This window comes from Chelmon rostratus, chromosome 23, assembly GCF_017976325.1.
Source record: "Chelmon rostratus isolate fCheRos1 chromosome 23, fCheRos1.pri, whole genome shotgun sequence".
NCBI classification, from domain to species: Eukaryota; Metazoa; Chordata; class Actinopteri; order Chaetodontiformes; family Chaetodontidae; genus Chelmon; species Chelmon rostratus.
Window position 1 is genome coordinate 248,662 of NC_055680.1, and position 27,108 is coordinate 275,769.

At 42.4% G+C, this 27,108-nt stretch overlaps 1 protein-coding gene across 2 annotated transcripts; it reads left to right on the plus strand.

The window, feature by feature from the left end:
* Positions 1–1,236: 1,236 nt before the first annotated feature.
* ap1s1 (adaptor related protein complex 1 subunit sigma 1) lies at positions 1,237–24,855 on the plus strand. 2 transcript variants are annotated; one of them, XM_041964934.1, is made up of 5 exons: positions 1,237–1,406; positions 7,472–7,650; positions 13,669–13,777; positions 23,085–23,222; positions 24,245–24,855. In XM_041964934.1, the coding sequence occupies exons 1-5, from the start codon at positions 1,404–1,406 to the stop codon at positions 24,290–24,292; spliced, it is 477 nt and encodes a 158-aa protein (XP_041820868.1). In that variant the 5' UTR covers positions 1,237–1,403; the 3' UTR covers positions 24,293–24,855. The 2 variants fall into 2 exon arrangements, with proteins under 2 accessions (XP_041820868.1, XP_041820869.1); XM_041964935.1 differs by lacking the exons at positions 23,085–23,222; positions 24,245–24,855 and adding an exon at positions 15,646–17,158.
* Positions 24,856–27,108: the final 2,253 nt, after the last annotated feature.

The following is a 27,108-nucleotide window of genomic DNA, read 5'->3' on the forward strand; positions in this document are numbered from 1 at the left end:
GAAAGAAGAGGCAGAGAGAGAACAAAATCTGAAAACATAGATGCTTTGGGTAGAAGCGGTAATATAGGTGGTTGGAAAAGTACCCATTTCAACGTGGGGGAATTAAAAAAGGCACAAAACAAAACAGGAAAGACAGTACCTGGTAAAGATTAAATATGTGACAGCATATTAAAACATATAAGTGTAGGACGTCTGGAGAAACTACTGATACTATATAACAGTGTGGGATGAGGGAAGAATGCTGGAAAGAAGCAAAAGTTCAAATAAGGAAAACAGTAGGCCAATTGCCTTGACATTACACATTTGCAAATTAATGGAGCGCATGATAAATGAGAGGTTAATGTGTGTTTTGTAAAGTAGAGGTCTGGTGGCCACATATCAAAGCGGATTCAGTCAGAACTTTGCTGGTGTGTGCACTCCAAGTCGAAGCAGGTGAGATGCCATTATGGCCCTGCAAAAAGGGTGCTGCAGATGTGTTAGGAGAAGGACACAAAAGAAAGTTTTGGCTGGACAGGAGATTGAGTGGCAAAAGATATGGGAGTATATGATAAGGAGTTTGACCCTACTGTAGTGTAGCCAGTTAAACCTGTTTGGATATTAGAAAATCCCTGTGTTGATCTAGAATTGCTCAGAATTAAGCACAGTAATGCAAAAGCTGATTTAACCAGAGAATACTACAGTTACAGGGACCATAAATGTAATGATAGCATTCAGATTTTTACAGCTGGATTAAATGATCCTGGGACAAATGCAACAGGGTCTGCAGTTGCTGTGCCAAGTGGGTTTTAACATGAGACCATCAGACTGTTTGAATATACTCTTGAACTGTGTGCTATTCTGATAGCAAGAATGGTGCACATTCATGTGGGTCATAGCACATTCGGGTGTCCTGGGAAATGAGAGAGCAGGCAAAAATGCTAATATATTACTGCAATTAACCAAGAAGTGAAAAAAGGAGTGGTTAAAGACAGTATTAAATTCTCAAAATTAGAGGGGAAAGGCATACTGTGGAGAAAGATGATTCAGCAGTGGCAACAGCATTGGATAATGCAATAAGATCAAGACATTTAGGACGACTGGACTGGATAGACGGCTCCAGGGGAATGCGATAGTATCTCCCCTTAAAATGGCTGAAGATGGAGAATAAAACCTGAAGGTGGCAGTCATGCAATATTATGGACGCCAGCAGTCGTAAAACCTCACAGAAGAAGAAGAGGAAGACGAAGAAGAGGCGGAACTGCTCACTGTAGCAGGGAATAGGTTCAGTCTAGTTTCACTGGGAGAGTTTCTGACACAGAGATGGATTATCAAGGTTAGCTGTGGTGTATTCGTTTACGTTGGACTGGACAGTGTAGACGTAGAGTTCGCTTGTAACGTTGCAGTAACTTAAACAATCCGACAAAATGGTAAGTTAGTGCCTCTCTTTTGCTTAAAAAGGCGGTAGCTAGGTGCTAAGCTAATGCTAGCAAGGTGTTACCAGTCATGATATCAGGAAGTGTGCACCTGCGCTTACCTTCACCTGGCTTCTGTCAGCAAGCTAACAGGCCGAGTAACAGCTTAAGGTATGAAATAGCCCTTTCTGTCACACTGTAGGGCTTTCAGTCAGCGTAAGGCGCGTGTAATGTTAGCTGTATCTAAATGACATTCAGTAATATTAAAATTGAGCAGGTCATTTAATTTCGTTAATTGCCGTGCTTCGTCGTCGCAGGTAACGAGTTTAGCCCTTGGTTTTAGTCAGTGTCAGCAGGAGAGGTAAGTTATTCAGCTGAGTTTCCTACCAGCCTGTCCAACTGCAGCCTTAATATAGTGAATTGATTATTACATTAGAAGGTACAATAACTGTTAAGTACAAATATTTTTTCCTTTGTTTCTGTGGAATCAGTGTTAAGATTTATTAGTACACTATATAGCCAAAGGTATGTGGCCATATAGTGTTTGTAAATGGCTACTAATGCTCTCTAATTCCACTGTCTATGGTGACAACTGTAGCTGGCAGATATACTCAGATACTACTAATTAACATACATTTTCTAATTTGGCAAAACAGCATGGCTGCTTGGCTGTTGTTTGATTTATGTCTGTGCCATTTCCACTCTGCTTAGATGTTTTGTTTTAGTGTGGAAGTGTTATCATTGTCATTCTTGAAAGCAGATTAACTTTAAATATCTGAAACAGACTCAGCTACAGTGCAGAGCTGTCAACTGTATCAATCATCAGTCAGATATAAAAACTTATCTGTATCTTGTCATTGCCATGACTGTCAACATCACCACTTCTAAAGAGTATTGAGTAATGTTAAGTATAAAATAATACATTCAGTTTCATATATAATATAACTGATATGATATATTCATAAATGTTGACTGAATGTATCAGTGCCTTCTAAAACTGAAGTTAAAGTTAAAAGCTAAAGTGAGGAAGAAGTTGACTAACTGACTGGTTTAAACCCCAGGAAGACCCCAACAACAGAAAACTGAATTCTTTAATTAAATTCTAACAATGTAAATACAAGATACATTTGTAATTATGCTTAGTACAGTCATATCATATTGATTCTATGTTGATCACAAAGAGTGCAATTAGATACAATAAGATACTACAAATTTTACATCCCCAGTCGGCCCGTCTTTATATAACCAGTTTGTGTTTGTCCTTTTCCTGTTTCAACATGACAATGCCCCTAAAGCCAGCTCCATCTAGAAATTGTTTTCCCAGTTTGCTGTGGAAGAACTTGACTGGCCTGCACACTGTGTACAGAGCCCTTTAGTCCCATCCAATAGCTTCAGGAAAAAATGGAATGCTGGCTGTGAGCCAGACCTTATCATCTAGTATCAGTGTTGGACCTCACTAATGCTCTTGTGTCTGAATAAGAGATAATCCCTGCAGTCATGTTCCAACATCTGGTGGAAAGCATGAAACCAGAAGAGTCAAGTTTGTTATAGCATTAATGCCCATACTGTCAAAATCCTATGTTAAACTATTACATATGGCTTGAATGTTTGGCTGTCCCCATACTTTTGGCCATGTAGCTTTTTGTAGCCTTAATTCTAAACAGTGTGACAGACGGATGCACAGTAGCCTTGGTCAACCAGTTATAACACACTAAAATTCCTTACACTGAACACATAGACATTTTTTAAAATAGCTCCTCAGATCCTGCTTCTGTAAAACAAACAGGAGCTACACCTCCCACATTGTCTCTTTGTCATAAATACCAAGGAGGGTGCAAGACTGGTAGCAGGCAGATGTAAGATAACTAGTAGGTGATACAGTGGATATGTGTTTATGATTGTGTGAGTTGTATAAAAGCTGTAATCATCCCAGCATCACTGCATTATGTGTTGATATTCATGGTTGCCTGAGCTTTTTGCCTGTGAATAAAATGCACCTGTGTGGTAGGTTATCATCACTTTATGTAGGGTTACTGTGTTTGTTTCCTCTAGCTGCAGTGCATGTTGTTTCTGAGTTTGCCGAAAGAATATCATAACAAACTATGTAGGAAGCTGATAATTTGTGATGGGCAGGTAGCATAGAGGGTTTTTTCAGTGCTTGTTGTCACAGGCATTAGCTGAGGGGTTGATGAATTAAAAAGGCAGCAAGAATGCTGAGCATTTAATTTCATTAATCACACCATCAAGCACATCATGTTTCAGAAAGTAGTTTAAAAACACATACACAAATACCCACCATGTCCTGCATACTGCTGTTAGCAACTGAGTACAAGTTGCTGGTAATTAGCCTGATCAGCCACCATCATTTATCAATAAATCACACATTTCTGGACTGTAAAGCATTCATCAAACAAGCAACTAAACACTGTATGTCAGACAGCCTTATCATACTTAAGGAGTTACCTAGTGTTTCTGTGGTGGTGACAACATGTTAAAAAACATACATACAGCATTTGAATTAAACAGAAACTCCCTTTACTCTCTGGGGAAAATATTAAAACTCCTTTTAAGAAATAAGATATATTAACAATTCCGTATTTGTTCGCAAGAACACATTTTTCTAGAAACACAAGATGCAAGGTGTTGCATATTGACAGTTTTCTTATCAGTTAGTAATCAATATAATCCATAAAGATAAACTGTATTTTCAAACAAACTTTACAGATTTTGGATTTTGTTGCCTCAATTCCCTTCGAGCCTCCATTGGTTAGCTGCCAGGACAGACAAACCATTTCAGAAATTACGATTTCTCATTAAAATATAGGCTGGTTTGTGTATCAAATATATGCTGAATTAAACGCTGACTCAAAGCAGTATTTGAGTAATTCACTGTGTAGCTTCAGGGAAAAAATAGGATACATCTCCTGAACGTGTCGATGGTGAGTTTACTGTGTCCTTTCTGATTTTAACATAGGGCACAAACCTATCAACATCACTTGAAATTTAAAATTTCTGGAATGCTGTTTACACAATTGGCAAGTCAGATCTCACAGCAACTTAGAAACTATGTACATTCATATTTAGCTAACACAATGCAGCAATATGATTGTAAACTTGAAAACATACCTGTATTAATAATTGCACCATACAGTGTTTTGCTGCTTATGCTTGTCACATAGCGATTGTCAGCTAGTGGGTTAGCTGTTAATGTTTACAGAGTGGGAGGAATCTTGAGCTACTGCTGATGATCCGTGTATTACTTTTGCAGGCAAAGTGGACTGCAGGTTACACAAACAGCTGATGTTTTTGAGAATCCAAATGATAAGATAAGATAAAACTTTATTTATCCCCAGCTGGCGAAATTTGGGCATTACAGCAGCATGTAATAACAGTGGGAAGAAAAACAGCAACAGAGATAGAGAAAAAAAAAATACAAAATTAAAAAGTAGACTATATATGTACATATTATACAAGCAAGAAATTTTGTCTATATAAAAGAAAAAGGATTAAAAAAATGTTAAAAAATTATGTATTTCCCCAATAACTGAAAAAAACAAAACAATGTAGGCTGCCTTTGGATTAAAAATAATAATAAATAGTGTTACTACTATTGCACAGAAGAATAAAATATACAAAACAGTAAAAAAAATATGCAATATTGCACAAAATGTAAGGATATGAGTGTATGTTGGCATAAATGATGAGAAAACAAAAGATTATTTGGCAAACAACATCAACACAGTCTTATGTTAAGTGATGCTGGGGTTGAATAATCTGACATCTGAAGGAATGAAGGACCTGCGGTAGCGTTCCTTCTTACACACTGGATGCAGCAGTCTGTTACTGAAGGAGCTGCTGAGGGCCCCCACTGTGTCATGCAGGGGGTGGGAGGGGTTCTCCATGATTGATCTCAGCTTGGCTAACATCCTCCTCCCACCTACGTCCTCAGTGGTGTCCAGAGGGCAGTCCAAGACAGAGCCAGCTGTCCTGGAAATGAGCGAGTTAAAGGACTGTTGCCTAGGCTAATTAAAGTACAAACCTGTGATTGGGAACAATACACCTCCTGTAGCAAATTCACATCAGAGTGGAAAGGTGAGTTAGCCTGCTGCGTTGATTCTTATGTCAACGTCTTCATGTTGATAACCCCTGAATTCTGGCAGGTCTTGTTTCGTGTCCAAAGTCATCTTGTGCTACTGAGCGTACTTGACCTTGATGTCTGAGCCTTGCAGCAGCATCATCTAGATGGCTTGATAGCAGTTCAGGGTATACTGCCAATTGAGAAAACAGTAGACCAACTTGTAGAAGTGGGCCCCCGTGGCCTAGAAGTTAGAGAAGCGGCTTGTGATCGGAAGGTTGCAGGTGGAGTATCCACCCCCCCCCCCCCCCCCCCCCCCCCCCCCCACCCCCCCCCCCCCACCATTAGCCGGCTGATGTGCCCCTGATCAATGCACTTAACCCCCAATATGCTCCCCTGGCACTTGAACTCTGATCTCCCTGACCCTGATCTCCTGTATGGACCAAGTAAGTTAACCATCCTGCAGTGCATGATAACGTGGCATTGCACACTCTTGTGAAGGTTATGCAGGTACAGGAACTTGAAAGCCTGTTCCTCCTCCAGACCTGGTGCAATGTGTCCCTGGATGTGGCTCGGAGGCATCTGCAGTACTCTCTGGGGGGTTCATGTTTCTTCTGTACGATGGCAAAGGTGACGAGGGTGGCGGAAGTAGTCTCAAGTCCCAGGGGAGATCATTTCCATGGACACTTCTAGCCATGGTCTTCCAGACAAGCTTAGGTTTCTCACACAATAAAGTGTGAAGTAAATCAAGAAGGCAGCCTTCAGCCTCTCTGAGATAATCAATATTTGATCCTTGGTTAAAGCACTTGTATCCCTAGTTAAGGACTCGATCTGACAGGTAGACAGGCCTTGCTCGGGGTATCAACCGAAGCTGAAGTTTTTCACAGGTATGCAGGCCTTGTTAAGGGGGCAGACATTGGCTGTCCATGTGAACCCGGGGTTTCATGGCCCCTCAGTTCTCTGTGGCAGTAAAGATGACTTCCCCCTTGCAGTGATGATGGAGTCGTAATTTGCAGATATTAAACATTAATAGCAATAAAAATATTGTTATGAATGAATGATAATTGGGCACTTTCCTGAGATCAGGGACCAATAACCAACTGTGGATCCAGTTTTACTAAAGGAATTGTTCACTTAAAATGAAAATGTTTAAAATACCCTTTTGCATTTGTCAGGTGAACAATGAAGGGTTGAGTTCAAACACTGAGGGTCAATGTTGTCATGACCAGCTGTTACCACAACGCAAATGCACAAGTAATCACAGACAATTGCACTAAATGTACAATAGCATTTATTAAGCCTCAACAATACTGATCAAGGTGAGATAATGGACATGACCGTGTTGTCATGCAAGGTGCAAGACCACAACGTGTTTACATGTCTCTGACAACAAGATAGTAGGTAGCAAAGCTGAGCTTTACTACCGCTATCTGCACCTTAAAGGGGTGTGTGTGTGAATGCCTGTAAAGACACTGATGTGTGTTCATGGGGGTTGGTAAAAGAGAGAGAGAAAGGCACGAAAAGCAAAGCAGAGAGGATCCAAATTTCTGTGGAAAGACACAACTGTCTCTTTTTTCCACAGAAACCCTGTGTGCAACCTCAGCTGAGAGTTGATCAGCTGTGGCACTGGTCTTTTAACTGATAAAGTGGAGCTTACTGGCTTCACTGCACTGGCAGAAGACTAACACAAAACAAAGCAGAACCCGGCGGTGCGACACTCCTGTTGGACCATGTAGTGTAGTCACTTTCAATGATTGAAAATGAAATGTAGATCAAGCTGAAACAAGCAAATAATCCAACAAGGAAGAGGACAGTGATTTATCTGTTTATGTTGTAATGTGTAGGTTTATAGATCTTTAAAAAGATGTTTATGTGGAATTATGTTATATTCAGCACTTCCATTTGATGAACAATATACAGATGACATCCTTGCCATCAGTTTTAGTCAGTGTTTATTGATGCTTTCCTGTCATTTTGATTTACTTCCATCCCTGTCTGTACATAGATGCGTTTCATGCTGCTGTTCAGCCGGCAGGGGAAGCTGCGGTTGCAGAAATGGTACACAGCCACAGCTGAGCGGGACAAAAAGAAGATGGTCAGGGAACTGATGCAGATAGTGCTCGCTCGAAAACCAAAGATGTGCAGCTTCCTAGAATGGAGGGACCTGAAGATTGTCTATAAAAGGTAAAAATGCAAAATCATAAACTGTTGCACTCTTTTCTGCTGGGCAGCTGAAAATGTCCTCTAGAAATTTCTGTGTCAGTTATTCAGTTAGAGAGCACATCAACCAGACAACAGCCAAGAGTTTCTTTCTGATATTTATGAAATAAAAAACAAAGTACGTTCCGAAATTAATGTTGAGCTGTGACTACTAAGTTACTTACCTCCGGTCTTTGTTTTACATGACAGGCTGAATGTCAGTTTCCACGTAGAACTCCAAGTTATGCATATGATGCCTTAATTCATTTTGACTATGGTACAGTTATAGGCAATGGTATTTTTTCCTGCACCAAAATCAAATGTATAGAATTTATGACATTATAAATAGCTTAGCGACCCATTTTTCCTCATATTACAAATATCGATAAGAAGATTGCTTGTTAGTTTAGCCCAACAACTCACCAGTCAGAACACAGTCCATATCAGAAATCGTTGCTTAAGCAGTTAGACTGTAATTAATTAGGACCCACACAATAGCAAAATAGTTTGCGATTCATTTTCTGAACATTGAATAAATGAATTGTTTTAGCTCTATTCATACACAAGCATCTGTGCATCTGTGTCTGAAATGTTGGACTTTGGTAATTTGGAAATCCCTACTCACATCAATTATGTACCTTATCTTTTGGGTTTTATTTAGGCAAATAACATATTCCACAGAAGCAAACAAACAAAAAAGTATTTTTTAGCTTTGTTTTGATTTGAAACCAGTGATGAATTGATTTCTAGATAGCAATAAATAGTCTTAAATTTGTGAAACAGTCGATTTCTCTGGTTTTAGTGTGTCTAGTCTTTACTTTTGTTCTCCTCTCACAGACCCATAAAAGTTCACGTCTTATTTGTATGTGGACTGAGCAGTATTAGATTTTAGGTGGGTAGAAAAGACAAGATCCACCGTTCCACTCTAATTAATCTGACACACACACCCACACACACACAAACACACACACGCACACACAACATACACACGATAACTTTCACGTTTGGCAATACACTACTGACTTACAATCAGTTCCTAGAGACTTACCTAACCATAAAATGTACTTACCTCACCCTAACTTTAACCTAACGCTAACCTTAACCACAACGTCAAAACTCATCTTATGCCGTCTCAAGCCGTCCCCCATTAACTGGTCTGTCGTCTGAATTTTTTTCCCAAAAGTGGCCTATGTCAGACACGCATGCACATGCACACACACACACGCGCACACACAAAATGAGCAGTGTGTCAGGACTGCAAGCAAGAGTGCAGCGTTGGTCTGTATCCGATTCTGTATATATTTTTTTTTATTTGAATATGGCAAATGTGGACTGCGTTAACATTAGAGGTGCAATGATGAGTACAAAAGAATAATTTTGAACTATTATTATTTTAATCGTTTCATTTATTTTTCAAGCAAAAATGCTGACAAGTTGATCGTTCCAGGTTCTTAAATGTCAGAATGTACTGCATTTCTTGGTCATACAAGTTAGTAAGTTGAACATAATTTGGTTTTGGACTCTTGATTTCGTCACCTTGGATTCTAGGATATTGTTATGTTTATTGATGTTTTGCAGACCAAACCATTAATAACTATAGTAGTCGGTAGATTAATAATGAAATCCCATTATCATACATCCCAGGTTTGAAGTAAGCGTTAACTGAGTAAAGTCTGGTGCCCTTCAAAGTCGGGTGCATTTGCCCATCTGTTTCATTTTTTAAGCTGTCAGTCAGTTATCTGTCTATTGTTGTGACTTCATGGTTATAACTTTTATTAATTTATAAAAAGTCGGTGTGGGCAGGAAAAGGACCACAACTAAAAGGAAACAATGTATATTTTTTCCCATGGGTGGGACCAAATAAATTGAAGTCTTGGTGTGTTTGCTGTATCTATAATTAAAACCACATCCTCTGAGATAATGTATTTTGATTGTCGTAGGCCTCCATGTTTTCATTTGAAAAAAATGCCATGTCGTGCAGGTTTGTGCATAAACCAAAACATAAATGTTTTTTTGGAGGGAGGGAGTTTTGACCCTCACATGGCAGTGGGATGATGTTCCGAAGGCCTGATCGTGGCTAATGTGGCTACAGCTGTATTACCAATTTGAAACTTTTTATCTTCATATTAAAAAACATGATTTTTAATCTTCCAGTCCAGATTTGGCCTTGATACATTTATTTGGTTGATGCTTTTATTCAAAGTGACTTACAGTAAGTACATTCCACCATTCAAGTGCATTTTTTTGTGGGCCAAGTAGCCTGAACAGATGAGTTTTTAGACTGTGATGAAAGATGTGTAGAGTTTCTGCTGTCCTGATATGAATGGGGCGCTTGTTCCATCATTGTGGAGTAGAGGCTGACATTTTTTCAGGAGTCGCATGGTTGGTCACACGATTCCTATGGGATTCCCATGGGATGGGAGTCAGTTTTGCTGTTTATCTTGTGAGTGGGATGGGACATGAAAAACATTATTCACTGGTAGAAGAGGTCTTGAGAGTGATCATTGATTAGCTTGCTAACCCCTGGCAAAAGCAAATTCATAGTTCATCAGCTCTGCAAAAACTGATTATTGTCCACTCATTCCTCTCTACTCGTGAACCCACCAAACCCCTAAGCTACCAGACTGGCCATTCCCTGGAACCGACAGCAGTGCACTGGCCTGACATGGGAGGTAACCCCACTGGATAATCACTCATCTTTTACACAAAAAGGTGTTGCTAGAGTTTATTTTTTTGGCCAACTGTCGTATTGAGTCTCAAACTGAGTATTTGTGTTTGCTTCCTGGGACCCTGAAGAGGAGTTTTTTGTCGAGACAAGGACTTATTCATTGGTAGCTCACCTGTTGTTTTTTTATTGAGTACTGACTGCCTCCTTTTCTAGTTAAGTATCTAATTATCATTATGGATTTTCAATTATAAATAACATTCATCTGGTCCTCAAAACTAAAAATGAGCTGAGGATGGCATAGAGGGAGCTGAGAAGGAGGAAGCTGGAGGAGCACCCTCAGCACCTCCTTTGGAGTGGACTGGTCAGGAGAGCTGGCTGGATGTTTTTTTATATTCTTTGTATATAATGTGCATACCCTTCTATAGCTGATTTTATTTAGTGTCTTTCTATTGTTGATTTTATTTTGTATCTTTTTCATTGTCTTTTGTTCCACTTGTTCTGTTTTTTACCTCTCTGTTTTTATTCTGCTACTGTAACAGGTGAATTTCCACAGCATGGGATTAATAAAGTCTTATCTTATCTCTTGTCATATCTTAAAGTTATGTATACCCCACTGTCTTTTTGACCTACTGGTACGTTCAGCTAATTAGTGTTAGCTAAATCTGCTGTCTCTGTCAGATTTGTGTCTGTCTTGATTTTGACAATCACACAATTACAGGTTAATAAATAAGAAATAACAAAAGTTAGCGTACAGACAGTGGCAAAAATATATTCTGTATGTATCTCCTTTGTGATGGATGAAGCTTCATCGTGGGTGTTAGCTTTAAAGTAATGATGTCAGGGGAGTTAGCTTTTTTTCAGGGGGCCAGAAATGATGAGAAGACTGACAAAAAACATTTGGGCATTACGTTTGTTTTTAAATTAAAACCTTTGATCATGTGTTTCCCCGCTGTATTGTTAGTCTCTGCCCCTGCCGTTTTTCAAATGAGACAGAGACAGAGCAGCAAGTGACAAACACCCCTGAATGCTTCATGACCAACAGGTGTATGCTAGGCTTGGCTAAATATTAAAATACTCGGGGTGGATCCTCCAGCAGTGACTTCTACATTTTCTACATTACTAAGGAACTAATTCACTGAGGTGTGGGAGGACTTTCTGTTGTTTCTCACAATTTCTGTCACAGTTGGGATTGCAGCCTCATTCAGCTGAAAATGTTTGAAAACTTTAAGAGGCGAAGTGTGACAGAGAGGCCGAGAGGACTGCTAATAATACTAGCTTTCTTTCGAAATACATTCTGAGGATGCACTGGGATGCATCACAAGTTATGTAACCTGTGGTCATTAAGTGTTGCGGTTCTTTCAACAATAAACACTCACCCAGCAGCAGTTGACCATGGAGCCTCCCTCTTCATCCAAAGCCACCTGGTTTCTTTTTCTGCGGCGTCAGTGACAGACTTGTCCCTGTCTCCTACATTGCTCTGGCAGCCCCTGGTATGTGGCACGTTTTCACTCATGTTCTTCATCCAGGGTACAGTGAGCTCCAACATGATCACCTACTTTGTAACATTGGAAAAGACAATGATGTCTGGGTATAGTGTTGTTGGGATGATGTGCTAAGGAAACCTCTGAGGCAAGGAGGCCTGTTGCATATTTTGCCTGAGGGGTGTGTCTCTGCGGTCCTGACAAACGTGATGGTCATATTTAGGCGGTGGTGTTTGCTGGTGCTGATGGCTGACGCTATTATCTCTGCAGCTGGTTTTGGGGACCTGAGCATGCCTCCAGTGGTATTGACCTTCTGCCAGGGCCTTTGGGCAGCTCCTGAGCATGTGTTTGAGAGATCCTCTTCCAAAGCAGAGGTTATAGGATGGTGCCCCAGGTGTGAAGGTACGGCGGACTTGGTAGGCCATCATCCACCACCTTGATCAGGAAAATGACTCTGTAGTAGTCTGTCCACAGGATGTTATCCCAGGTGACCCACCTGTGATGCTCTCCACTCCTGCCTGTCCTGACCTTGATACCAGCTGCTGCCACTTTGTGGTCCCTCAAATCTCTGTACAGAAGCACCTGTCTCGTCCGAGACACCAAATACTCTTTCATACAGCTGAAAGGGAGCTGCAACATTTTGCTGTTGCCATTCAGTGCTGTACTGCTTAGGCTCCAGGGTAGACAGGCGCCATTCATAAGCCATTCTTTGAGGTTGTCGATGATATTTTTAATGGAAGCAGAGCCTTTAAGGTTGGCATCAGAGATTTTCCACAGACTCTTCACCGGCTGCTCAGAGATGGATGGAACGATCACACCAGACAGAGCGAAGCGGAACTTGTCCATCACTCTCTCCTTCTTCAGCACCAATGACCTCATAAATGAAGCTCATCCTTGCCCATGTGATGAGCTTCACTAGGCCTTGCAGGATCCAACTGGTGTCATTACGGTGAAACCAGCCATGAAGGCCCTGATTGGAGGTTGCCCCTGCAGATTTGATAACCATTTTCATGGCCAGGGGCCAAAAGGGTAACAGAGGTGGAGCAGCCTGTTATGATGCCCTTTTCTAGCCGACGCTAGTTGGATGTTCTGTACCCAGAACTGACTCTCAACCTGAAATCATTGTTATAATTCAGGATGAGGTTTCTGATGTTGTTGGACACATGATATCTCTGCAAGGTGATTTCGACCAAGCTTTGTGGTATAGATCTGTAAGCATGTATTAGGTCCCACCACAGGACAATGAGGTCTCCCCTTTCCTCATATGCTTCTCAGATGAGCCAGGTGACAACACCAGTGTGTTCCATTTTGTTGAGCGGTAGCTGCCCCCCCCCCCTTGTAATGACGGACCAGCAACCTGATTGGCAGTAGCAACTGATAATTCACAGAATCAAGCTAGTAGTATTTCACAGTAGTATTTATTTAAAATTTTAAAGTAGGAATATGAGTATAGGTTTTACAAATGTGCACTTCTCCAGACTGTGTCAATAATGGCTCAGAGTTTAAAAATGCAGTCTGAGTAATGTAGTAATTGTGAGTTCAGGAGGTAAAATCTCCTGGTCAAAACAGTCGAACAGAAGTATTGTCATCCAGCAACAACACCAATAGTAAAATCCATTAGCTGGTTGCCTTCAACTCGTGGCAAATGAATTAACTGCAGTGTAACACTATTAACTTTGGTGTCATGCAGATGGTTGTTCTTAACTTTGTTAAATATGTGTGTGGTTTTAGTCTTGTTTTCAACTCTGCCACAGAGAATAGTTTGTTAATTATTGTAATTATATATTATCTATTATTATCTATGTAATTAAATTCACATGTTTTTTGTGTTTGATTGTGTCTGTATTCATGCAGGTATGCCAGCCTGTATTTCTGTTGCGCAATTGAAGAGCAGGACAATGAGCTGATCACACTGGAAGTCATCCACCGCTTTGTAGAGCTGCTGGATAAGTACTTTGGCAGTGTAAGTCATAGATCACCGAATATCTCTGTGTTGTTCCTGTCTATTTGCTTTCTCTCATTTTAGCTGATTTCACACCACTAAGCTAGAGCTGTTTTCTCACATCAACTCTTGACAGTGTCTGGAGAATCAGGTTTGGATGTTGTCCTACATTGTCTGGAGTTGTTCTTTCACACATGTAGCACACAACAGGAGATGTGTCAGATGTGTTCTCACCTACTAGAAATACTTTGTATGGTTTAGGTGAGGGGTTGTGCCTGGGTAGAGCGCGCAGTAGTCTGTTACTGTTACTCAAGCTAAGCAAGTAAAAGATGACCTGATTTTCAAAAGACATGAAAATAAAAAATGACAAATTTCTTAAATATTTCCATTTTTCACCAGGTAATTTTAGAGGAGTGGATAAACTCCACAGAGCCTTGCAGGATGAAATAGGCAAAAAAAAAGGAGTCAAAGATTTTTTTATCTCGTCAGCACGCCAAAACTCTGCATAAACCACCAGGATACATTGTTTCAGAATAGAGTTTTTGTACCCCAGCATCTTAATCAGTTTCAGGCAGATTCAATTCAGTTTATTTATAAAGCGCCAAATGACAACCAAAGTTGTCTCAGGACACTTATATATAGAGGTACAGACCAAACTCTTAATCTCCAGAGACCCAACAATTCCCTCATGAGCAAGCACTTGGCGACAGTGGCGAGGAAAAACTTCCTTTTCACAGGCAGAAACCTCAAGCAGAACCAGGCTCTGGGTGGGTGGCAAATGGGTGGGTGGCCATCTGCTTCAGTTGATCTTTGTGATATTCAGGACTTGGCCAAATACAATGACGGTTTTAAATATTAATTCACAGTCATTTATATATTTTCAAACAAGGCTTTTGCGAAAACCTTGAAGAAAAACATAGGTGCCGAGGTCTCTAAGGCCTTTGCCTCTATTTTAAAAGACAACCGGAAACCTGAAAGGTTACAAATGGATGCTGGCAAAGAACACTTTAATAGGAGCTTTGCAGCGTTGATAAAGAGGTATCAACCATTTTTCAACAGCCAGCAACCTGTCTGTGATAGAAAGATATAATCACACACTGAAAACTTGAATGTGGAGGTACTTTATGGCTAAAAAGAGCCATAGATTCGTAGACATTTTACAAAGGAGGATCTCTTGGAGACAGGGAAGAGTGTTTGGATCTGAATGAGACCATGCTATACCTCCGTGTGAAAATTACCAATGCAGATGGGTCAAGCCTGCCCAGCGTGTGCCCATGGATCTCGTCAAGTATCCGCTCAATACAATTTTCAGTCAATATTGTTCTCAGGGATAGTCTGTGCGAAGATCAAGACCCTGCTCTGTCAAAAAGATTCAAGTTCAGTGCCAGGTTATTTTACAAATATAAACCTGGTTCTCTGGACTGTAGTGACTATGAAGGTTCCTAACAGAAGGTTGGTTCAGAGAGCTCGGTTCACTGCTGAATCGAAATAAGCTCAATTGTTGGGGCCATTGCATGCCAATATTGTTTTCAGCAAGACTTTGGTTTTTTTTTTTCACTCTGGGGATTCAAGAGTTAAGCTGACCTGAACTAATGACGCCTGTATAATGTGCTACCCGAACACTGATTACGATTTAAAAAAAACTGGGGGCCTCTCGGTCAACAAAGCGACCATTTCCCCCGCCATGTGCTTAGGTCATGTGTCTGCCTTACTGAGGTGCTCTCTACCCCTTATCCTGCGTTAATAAGAAAACTTACTCCATCCTTGAGAATTCCATGTCACGAAGAGAATCTCTTCATAGGAACGATACAGAAATATATAGTTTATATAGGCATGGTGAAGCTCAGCCCGATAAACCTTCTTCCCATTCTTTTGTTCTGCCACCTTAGGACACCGACCAACCCCGTGCCTTACCGTCGGGTTGTCAACACCTTCTCCGTCACAGGGTGCCAAAGGCGATCATTTTCGTTATCCCTTTCTATGTTTTCCCAACTTTCACAAATGGAAGGATACACTGCTCAAGCTACCAGAAATGCAGGAGGACACGGGCCCTTTATGCAAATTAGCCATGCGGTCCGGAAACATGTGCACTTGTTCCTGGGTTCCTGTGTGCAGGTTACATTCACTAGATCGCAATGTATTACTGCCTGTACATACATGATTGAATGAATGAATGACGAAGTACATGTTAAGTATTAAATCATTTATTCGTATTGAACAATTGAATAATCACAAACTTAAACATTGTTAATTTTGAAAAAAAACACAATAACGTAATGATATTAAATTATATAATACACACCACCGTATCATTTTTTGTTTGTAAAATAAATAATACAAACAAAAAATGATACATTTGTCTCTACTTATTCTCCTCCTCCTTCCTCTTCCTCCTCCTCCTTCTTCACCTCCAGCTCCTGCTCCTGCTCTCTGCCTCTCCTCTCTGCCAGCCACAGATCCAGGGGTTTACCCTCATAAGGGTGGGCAGGCAGAGGTGGTGGTGGTGGAGGTGGAAGAGGGCAGCCCTGGTACAAGAAAAAATTGAATTGTCAATATAGATGCAGGGAGTGGGCCTATCATTGTCTTCACGCTTTTCTTTGACCTGACATATCAAATGTTTGCAGAAGTATGCTAAGTACTGTACACACCTTGTATCTTTTCAGCCTCCTTCTCCAGTTACTTGTTTTTTGATTTTGCCTTCTTGTGCTCCATCCTGCACAGAGAGAATGAGACATAAGCAGCATAGTGACACTGGGGGGCTGGATTGTGGGTCGGGGACCCTCTCTGTGGGAAGGCAGGACTTAGAAGACTACCTGCCTGCAAATGAGGTGAAAAACGAGACAATTTGGGCCTTGCCTTCAAAGCACCCTGGAAAAGGCCACTTATGGCCAACAGCCTCATCAGGAGGGTTCTATAACAGTAATTGCATAATGTCTTATCGTCCCACTCAGCAGGTAGGAGAGTTTACAGTAAAAAATGTTGTGTGCAGTTAAACCTGCTGGTGCTAAAAGCAACACAGGAGGTAGCTTATAAAAAAGTGTTTCAAAAAACAGAAGGGAAAAGACAAAACAACAGTCCTGTGTCTGTACAAAACTGTTTCATAGTAATGTGTCATATGCACAAGACTGCTTTGAATAGAGAATAGAGAAATGCTTTTGAACTTTGAACAGTGTGTTCTTTATTTACTATATTTACAGTTAATGTGCAAAAAACACAAATTATGTATTACTTCAACTGTCAAATCAAATCGACGTCAAATCAAAAATGTACAATATTGACAATTTTTGCGCACATACACACACACATATTGTATTTATTATTGTATATGTCCCCTTTTTCAGGCTGCCTGGCAGGCAGGGTGGCAGTCAGAGGGAAAGGCCAGATGGCAGGCGTAGGGACAGGCTACCTGGCAGGCCTAGGGACAGGCTTAGGGGCAGGATGGGTGGCAGTCAGAGGGAAAGGCCTGATGACAGGCGTAGGGACAGGCTGCCTGGCAGGCTTAGGGGCAGGATGGGTGGCAGTCAGAGGGAAAGGCCAGATGGCAGGTGTAGGGACACCCTGCCTGGCAGGGCTAGGGTCAGGCTTAGGGGCAGGATGGGTGGCAGGCGTAGGACAAGCTGCCTGGCAGGCCTAGGGACAGGCCTTGGTGAGGGTTGGGTGGTATTCAGAGGGAAAGGCCTGATGGCAGGCCTAGGGACAAGCTTAGGGGTAGCCTGGGTGGCAGGCACAGCGAAAGGTTGGATGGCAGGCGTAAGGACACGCTGCCTGGCAGGCCTAGGGACAGGCTTAGGGGCAGGCTGCCTGGCAGGCCTAGGGGCAGGCTACTTCCAGGCGTAGGGACAGGCTTAGGGGAAGGCTGGATGGCAGGCTTAGGGGCAGGCTACTTCCAGGCGTAGGGACAGGCTTAGGGGAAGGCTGGATGGCAGGCTGCCTGGCAAGCCTTCGCACAGGCTTCGGGCAGGCTGGGTTGGTTTGAGTCTGCAGAGTAAAAAATGACTGTCAGAGACAGTTTTACAATATATACAGTTAATGTGCAAAAAACACAGAAACTATATATTACTTCAACCCAACGCCAAGACAAAACTATATACAATATTGACAATTTTTGCACACATACACACACACACATATTGTATTTATATGTCCCCATTTTCAGGCTGCCAGGCAGGCTTAGGGGTACGCTGGGTGGCAGTCAGAGGGAAAGGCTGGATGGCAGGCATAGGGACAGGCTGTCTGGCAGGCCTAGGGCCAGGCTTAGGGCCAGGCTGGGTGGCAGTGAATGGGAAAGGCTGGATGGCAGGCGTAGGGACAAGCTGCCTGGCAGGCCTAGGGGCAGACTGGGTGGCAGGCGTAGGGACAAGCTGCCTGGCAGGCCTAGGGACAGGCTTGGGGGCAGGCTTAGGGGCAGGCTGCCTGGCAGGCCTTGGGACAGGCTTAGGGGCAGGCTGGGTGGTCTGAGTCTGCAGAGTAAGAAATTACTGTCAGAGAAAGGTGAACTCCAAATGTAACAACAGCAATCATGATATCACAGTAACTATGATATCAAGTTGATGTGTGAAGCGTGTCAATGTGCACAACATGAGGTAACTGACCTTTAAAGGGTCCTCTCTCTCTTCTCTGCCAGCCAGTCCTCCAACGAGTGGCCAGGAGCAAAAGTGCTCTCCTCTGTAGCAGCTGTGGCCAAACTGTTTAGTTTTTGGCTGGCCATATCGCTTGCACAGAAAGTGCTGGAATGGTTTTTGTTGGGTTTTGAAGAGAGCACCCTCCTCCTGGGCCCGTCGCTGCTGCTCCTCCCTCACCTTTCTCTGCCAGGCTGTGGAGCGGCACATTGTGGCTGGCAGCAGAAAAGGAGGCGGAGGCTGATCTGGCAGCAGAGGTGGAGGCTGAGCTGGTGGCAGAGGTGGAGGAGGCAGATGGTGTGACTGAGGAGGAGTAAGAGGAGGCTGCGGTGGCACTGGCGGCGGCGGCGACGATGCTGAAGAGCTCTGGTGCCAGGGGCCCGCTGTGAGTGACAGCCTGACCGGAGGCATCCACGGGGAGATGGAAGGCGAGGGGCTGGTCAGGCTGCAAAGGCTCCGTCTGCACAGCCCTGGCTGTCGGCAGCGGCTCCGCTGTTGTGTGCTCTGCTGTGGGCTCCGGCACCTTTACCCGCACACTGCTGGTCAGCATCGCCTTGCTTCTCTGGTTGTGCCTGGTGGGGATCAGTTTCATGATGTTAATAGTCATCATCAGCATCTTCTGTTCACTGCTGACATTCTTACAGTCAGTCACTGCTGACATGCTGAAACACAGTCTTAGCACTGCATGAGGGTCCGGCGGTTCATACTGTACAGCTGGAGGGGGGCGGCAGCCTTGCTGTTATAGATGTTGTCTCTAATTTGACAGCAGTCCCTCATGACAGACCCCCAGCGGCTCACCCCAATCCCAGCGATGGTACGGCCCTCGTAGACCCAGATAGAGAAAACTGCATCTTAATTTTTATTCACATGCTACACTTACCGTGTCACACTGTCCACGCCTGGCGTGTGGGCACGTCTGGAGTGGCCGGCCTTGAAGCAGCCCTTGACCAGACGCTGCTGGTGGCGCGCGGCGAAGGAGAAAGCGGCCTTGGACCTGTCTGAGCTTCTGCGGAGACGTAAATATAAAGATTCAAACTGAGCAGTTCATACGGACCACCTCACACATGTCTGCAAGCACTTCAACCATTGGTTTCTACCTGCACGTACCCTGCAGGTCGAGGCCATGTCGCTGGCAAGGGGAGGTGGCGTGTCTGGGGGGAGAGGGTCCCGGCAGGGCGACGGCTGGTTGGGTGTCCTTGACGACTGCAAAACACAGAGTCACGGCTGTCACTCTGGTCATTCTGTTGGATGTGGACGCACAGAGACGTTTATGTTCGTGTGCACTCACACTCTGAGTTGACGTCAACGGCGGCGGTGAGCAGCATGTCGTCAGAGGGCTCTGAGGAGTCCGTGGATGCAGCGCCTGCAAGCAGAAAGGCAAAGGACGATGCGTGTTGAAAAACAAACAAGCACACACACCCAGCACTTAGGCCTGCAGCACATGCATCTGGGACCCCGGCTTCACATTCTGCTTCCTCAGCCACTGTAGGTAGCTATAGACACAGCAACAAGGACAGTGAAAGCAAAGTGTTAGCTTGCACATCAACTCACATCGCCATCTGCCCCGTCGCTTGCCATACTTACGTTTGACTCTCACTGCTGGGGTTCTCGTACAGGGACCCTGTACGTCTTGGAGGCGTCTGCCCCGAACCCCACCAGCATCTGGTCCAGGCCCCTCACTGACCAAGAGCCATTGCCCATCCAACATTGCTGGATGCGCGCCGTCATCTCAGGAAAAAGCTGGGCGTAGGAGGCGCGGGCGTCCATGTTGGCAGTGAGGGGCGACTGCACCTTCCCTCTCCTTCTCGTGGGACACCAGCACGCTGCAGGCGTAGCGCGCATCATGACTGTGCAGCCATAAAAGTTTGACCCCGGTACTGGCCGAACTGGAGCTCGCTCTCACCGAGCACCAGCTGCCAGCACGCAGGCTCTCCTCCAGCTCGCAGGATCTGAGCCTCCTCCCTGACCTTCACCGGCCACACTGTGGCCGACTGTTGCCTGCCCGGCTTGAGCCAGCCTTGACGCTTCCAGTGAGGGCTGGAGGGTGAGCTCTGAAGACGAAGGCTGCAGGCATAAATTTGCTCTGTAATCCATTCTGCCAAGAGAAATGCATTTATTTCATGCATAATATGGTCTTTTTTCTCATTGAGACCAACAGCGCTGTTAAGCACAACTTCAGAACACAAACATAAATTCAAATGGCCCAGTGTTTATGTCACAGTCCGGTCAACACATTTCAAACTCTTGTTTGCTCCTTCCTTGTCTGCCACAGCTGCGCTTATTCTAAAATTTTACTGGGTTTTGGCCATTCCTGCCATTCTGTTTTTAAACTATGTATGTTGTTTTTCAGTTGTGGCACACCGCTTTTAATAATAATAATACATTTTATTTGCTAAAAGTGCCTTTCAGGACACTCAAGGACACTCTACATCACAAGAAATATCAAACAACAGTACGATAAAACACAATCAAATAAAATAAAATAAAGAAGTGATAAAACAAATTATTACAAGTTAGTGCATAATTACTTCAGTGTTAATGTAATAAAAGTTAAAGTGGGGCGACTGTATGCCCACAATGCAAGCACTGAAGCAAACACACACACACACACAAAACAAACAAAAACAAACCAAATAAAAAAACAGGCCTGTAAATTAACCTGCTCCGTCGACGGACTGACCAAGCCAGCAGAAACACCACAAAACCATTAGAAGATATGCTGAAAATAATTTATTCATTCACTGATTTATTAATGCCGTAATTCACAGCTACATGGAAAAACTTGAAAGATTTACCTCTGGGCATCAACATTCCATTCTAACATGGAAGGACTTTATTCAGGGGGTTAACTTGTTTTAATTACCGGGCCTGTTTTTGTTTTGTAAAGAATAGATCTCTGCGGATAATTCGGCTCCCTGTTAAAACTTTATGAACAGTTAGTAGTGAAGGAATCCTAACCAATAACCAAAGAACTTGACCTAACATTAACCGCAGCATGGCTCGCAGACCCTCCTGACATCCTATATTTACTGAAAAATGTTGTAGAAACGCTGATTTTTAAAGTTAAACTGCTTTGTTCACCCCGTATATTAAACACCACACGCAAGACAATAAAACTGAGCTGAAGCGGGTGCAGGGGAGCTGAAGAAGGAGATTAGGAGAGGCAAGGAGAGCTACAGGAGGAAGCTGGAGGAGCGCCCGCAGGGGAACAATGCTAGAGAGGCTTGCAGGGGCCTGAAAACCATCTCAGGCCACAGCAATGACAGCGACAGGGGCCCTGAATCTGAAGTTCGGGGATGGGCAAACGAACTGAATCTGTTTTTCCAACAGATTTGATTCTACCCCTGTTCCCTCCCCCACCAACTAGAGCTCAGACCAGACAGCATCTGGGGACTCCGCAGGGTACAGTCTCTCCCTTTCTATTCACCCTCTACACATCGGACTTCAGACACAAAACTAACAGCTGCCACCTCCAGAACACCTCTGATGATACAGCATCATTGGATGTGTATCACAGGGGAATGAATTGGAATACAGGGAAGTCATCAGTGACTTTGCCGACTGGTGTGGACTGAACCACTTACATCAATGCCAGCAGGACTAAGTACCACAGACTACACCGGTGAACATCCAGGGTCCGGACATTGAGATTGTGGAGGAGTACAAATACCTGGTTTTCCACCTCAGCAATAAACAGGACTGGTTCACAACACAGATGCTCTGTACCGGAAAGGCCAAAGTTGTCTCCATTTGCTGAGAAGACTGAGGTCCTTTGGAGTGTGTAGGACACTGTTATCGGCAGTCTTTTATGCAGTGCTCTGCTGGGGCTGTGGAAGCTCTGAGAGGGACCGAAAAAGACTGAGCAGACTATATAGTCAACTTTTTGTATTTTCTACTCTGTCGTTTTTTCTTCTTTTGTCTTTAAACCAGTTTTAATTATCAGGTCTGTTTAGAGGAGGAAGAGACCTCTACAGCTCTTAGATATAGCCTCTTGCCTATCTGAAAAATACTGAACAAAGGGCTGGACATGATCGAGGAGGTTGCTGAGAGGAGGATGTTAGCCATGCACAGAATATAATAATTTGAGATGAAAAGTATTATATAATCAAGCCCTAAAAGATCTGGCTATGGGTGATAATGTTGATGATGATCATGATGAAGTAGATGAGGATGACTGAAGGCTGGAGAAAACTAAAATGGCAAAATGCTTTTGCAAAAAAAATTATTTTCCATCTTATTATTTGTGTTTATACAATGGCCCATCTAGCTGTGAAATAAAAATGCAAGTCAGCAAAACGTAAATGCAGTGCAGTTAAATGTATGATAGAAAACTACCGTTGTGTACATTGTTGAGCAGCATTATACAGGCAAGAAGCCATGCAATGTCATCAGCATGCCCACTTGCTCGCTGTGAATTCTTGCATACAATGGCCTGCTATATTCACAAATGGGCTCAGTGGGACATTACTCAGGCTTTGTACAGGGGAGCTGGCAGGGTAAAGTCCGGTTAATCTCTGTTTCATCTGATTTGAACATAAGTGTTCACACATACAGCTCATCCGGGTAATGTCCAGAAATGTTCAAGGTAGCAGATATTCAACATCTGAATACGGCTTAAAGTTGCAGAGTTGAGTGAGCAGTTCTAACCCCAAGAGCATGTGAAGACTTTCCGTGCTGTAGAAAACATTGGCTTGTGTTTGTTTGTGCAGGTTTGTGAGCTGGACATCATCTTTAATTTTGAGAAGGCCTACTTCATTCTAGATGAATTCCTGATGGGAGGAGAGATTCAGGACACGTCTAAGAAGAGCGTCCTCAAGGCCATTGAACAAGCAGACCTACTGCAGGAGGTAACCTGGGCTTCACCTATCACCTCCACCAAGGATGGTCAGGGTTTGGGTTTCTTGTCATGCTTCTATATCAGTTACTTAGTCATCACAAAAATGGAACATATTTCCATGAAATCTGGTAGAGGCTATTATGCAATGGCTTGGGTTATTTCTTTTTTCACCATCTTAATTCTACTTTATTCTCCATTGTATCTAAGCGTTGTCTTTGTGTGGGAAACGTTGCTTTTGGCAATTTGTTTGTGAGACAACGAGAGTGAGCCAAGGAGGCGCTGAATGAATTATTGTGCCAAGCAGTGTGCAGAGCTCTACAATGAATCGATTATGATAAGGTTTTAACCTTTTTAAATAGTAAAAAAAGAAAATCAATATGCAGCTGTCAGTGTTGATATTGTGGTGGTGGGAAACCCTGGATGAGTCTTTGTTGGGTAAAACCTGCATCCAGCTGGTGATTTTCAATCTAACTTCAATTTGGTGTGGCTGCAGTGCCTGAACTCTGCTTGTGTGAGATCTGTCACTTCTCAAAAAATCAAATTTGAAAGAATTCAAACCAACTCATTTTGTTTAAATTAATACAAATGCAAACCACGTTGCCCATCCTGAAGTACATTGTGCCTTAATCACACAGGCCTTTGCTCACAATGAATTTCTACAAGGAACGTTTCACTGAAATTCTACCTGTGTTTCTGGGTCGGTCTTTCTTTTAGGCATACACTATAATACACTAGGGGAAACCCTCACAGTAAAAGTGTTTAATAGTTAATGCACATGCGAACTGCTATTTAAGAGAAATACAGAATGGGACTTTTCTAAGGCAGTGTGATCTGTAGTCTGCCATAAACAGGATTATGTTTGTCTTTCTTTCCACATTTCTGAATGCTTCATGGTTGCATAAAGTCGGAATGTAACATGACTGAAGTCTGTACCTCTGAGAGCAGGCAGCCCTGAAATGTGTGTATGTGTGTACTTGTTTTGTAAGTGTAGCTGACTCCTCCATTCTAACATCTCTTTGTTTCCCTTCACAGGAGGACGAGTCACCCAGGAGTGTTTTGGAAGAAATGGGCTTGGCGTAGTACACAGCAGCGATATGAGAGACTATAGATCGAGGGCTGGATGAGAGGGGGGCGGGGCAGACGCTGGTATTGAACATGCTTGGACTGACAGCATTGGTTCTGTATATCTCTGGCTCTGTGTTTAACTGGGGGCACTTCATGAAGAACGGATCCTTGCATTAACAGGCCCTTTAGTTGTGTGTGGGTGTGTCTGTCTTTGTGTGTGAGTATGTGTGTGTGTGTGTGATCTTAGCATGGGATAGAGGAAATCAGATACATTTAAACTTGTGTGTGGCTGCAGTGTGGGTTGTGTGTTGAGATTTTTAAAGGGGGGGGGGGGTGAATCCAGCTTTGCTTATCAGAGAGTTAAGAGTCACAGCAAAGCAGGGTGGCAGTTTGACTGATGCTTTGATGCAAGGAGCTAGTCATACCATGTCATGAAGATTTATCAGATATTGAATGTGGACTGAGACTTGGTCAGGGATTTGAGCAATTGGGCAGAAAAAAATTCAAATGACAAGTCTAATGTTAATTCTATATTTTTTGTAATATCAACAATACTCCTGAAAAGAAGCTAAACCATGTGCGAGTCTGTCTCTTATTACTTTGTGACTTCCCTACTGTGACTGTGGCACTCATTGGATCCTGCAGAGGACATACATATTTTAACACAGCTAACAATAAAAAAACAAAGCAGCTCTCAAATATATAGTTTAATTTTTAAAAACAGTTCAGTAATCTCTAAAACAGCTGGACGTTAAGTTTAGCACATTTGTATTTCCTGCAGCAGATTAAGTGCTGTAATGAGTATGTGGGGCAGCAGTCTGGTGTATGTGGGATCGAGTCCAAATAAACTACAGAGTGTATGTTCATGAAAATTAAGGAACACTGCAACAATGTGGCTCACTGATGTGTTTTTAATAGTTTTTGAACAACAATGGAGTGCTGTGGCACAGAGGAATTAGGCATTATCAGGCGTGTCACACACAAAACTTATGATTATCTACTTAGTAGATACATTCATTGTTGGTTTGGCTCTGCACATCAGATTTGGTGACAATCAGAAAAATATAAAATATCACCAGAGCTTAATAAAATGCTGTTTTATGCAATACTTTTTTCATAGAAGTTTTCATTATTCCTATTGGTTATGTACATGATAATATATAACAAGGAAAATAGCAATGTGCAATGTGAAAACAACAAACAATGTCTATTCCTCCACTGAAGTGTGTTGTTATCAATATCAGGACACATAAGTGCCATTCGCCCATATTTCAGGTCATGACAGCAAAGGCTGTGTTCAAATTGATATTCTCTTGTGTAAAGGGAAATTTAAGTTAACTATAACTCATTTTACAGTTTTGTCTCGTTCCTCCTGCTTACCAACTAAACGGGTCCCCAATTTAGTCACATTATATGGTCAGCCAGTTTAGAGGAAAAAACAAAACTGAGTGCAACTGAAATGCATGTTATAGTCATCCATAGTGTTGTAAAACTGCATGAGCACACAACCCCTTTAATTTCAATTCAGTTTTCAATTTTATTTATATAGTGCCAAATTACAACCAAAGTTGTCTCAGGACACTTTGCATATAGAGCAGGTACAGACCAAACTCTTTACCAAACTCTTTTTACTCTTTACTCTTAAGGTCTACCATCAAATTTGAAGCAGGAAGTAGGTCTGACAGAAAAAGAGGATATTTATAGCAGACAGGTTGAGTAGTAACACTTTCATTCTCACTTACAGTTATGATTTAAATAATATGGTGTCTTTGATCATTTGTGTTGTTGCCTCATGCATTATAGACACGTGGAGGGCCACAATTACAACATAAGACAGAGGTCCTTTGTTTTCAGTTTCCACTCTATATGTGCATATACTACTTAATCCTGTGGTGCTGTCAAAAACATTTCTGTTCACATGTTGCTCTAATTATTTGAATACACTTGATGTTTTAGTAATTTCCATTGAATTTTCTCATAAAGGCAGAGGTCTACTGTTTGAATTAAGTCCTGTAACTGTCATGGGCACATCTTACCTAACAACGGGCACAGGGTGAAATACTGCATTGTTGATTGTGAATAATGACCCAAAGATATTTGAGATTTGCATCACAACCTCAAGTGTCTTGTTTACATATGAGCCATTAATCCGTACTGTCAGTGGACTGATGTACCTGACGAGATGGAAAGATTGAGTCTGTCTTATGCAATTTAACTAAGTGCACCTGAAAATCACATCCCTCTTAGATTCAAATTTCAAGGCAATTAGAATAAACTGAATTTTAGACAAGTACAGTATATCTTATTTTCCCATACGTTTTTACTATGTTTTATTTTTGAATGTGTGGTTGATACTAATGTTGCTGATCAAATTTTGTTGTCTGTGTGAAATGCCATCTTAGACAGGATGAGAAACCAATTCTATAGTATTGGAAGGTAGAAAAAGCAGGATCGCATTATAAATGCTTTTCTCGTAAGTGGTGCTTGCATTGTTCAAGTTGGTTAAACTGTCATGATTTAAACAAAGTTCATAGCTCAAACACCTGCAACCAGTTTTCAATACCACAGGTTTTAGGTCAGGATTTGGTTTCCTCCCTTAAAAAAAAAAAAAAAAAATCATTAACTCTGTCAAGATTGTTTCCGTAGTATCTCAGCTTGGCTTCAGTTTGACTTGGTTCAGATATTGTTGATGGACATCAGGCTGGAGGTGTTACTTTTTGTGCACCTTAGTAAAAACCAATGTTAGGAAAAGTCAGTCACAGGCAACAGCCTCAAAATGTTTTCCACGAAAGTTATCCACAGGTTTGTAGTCGTCGTCTAGACAAAGAACT

Coding starts and splice junctions, on each gene's coding strand:
- ap1s1 (XM_041964934.1), top strand. Junction 7,651..13,668: donor CTGAAGATTGTCTATAAAAG/GTAAAAATGCAA, acceptor GTATTCATGCAG/GTATGCCAGCCTGTATTTCT. Junction 23,223..24,244: donor AAGCAGACCTACTGCAGGAG/GTAACCTGGGCT, acceptor TTCCCTTCACAG/GAGGACGAGTCACCCAGGAG.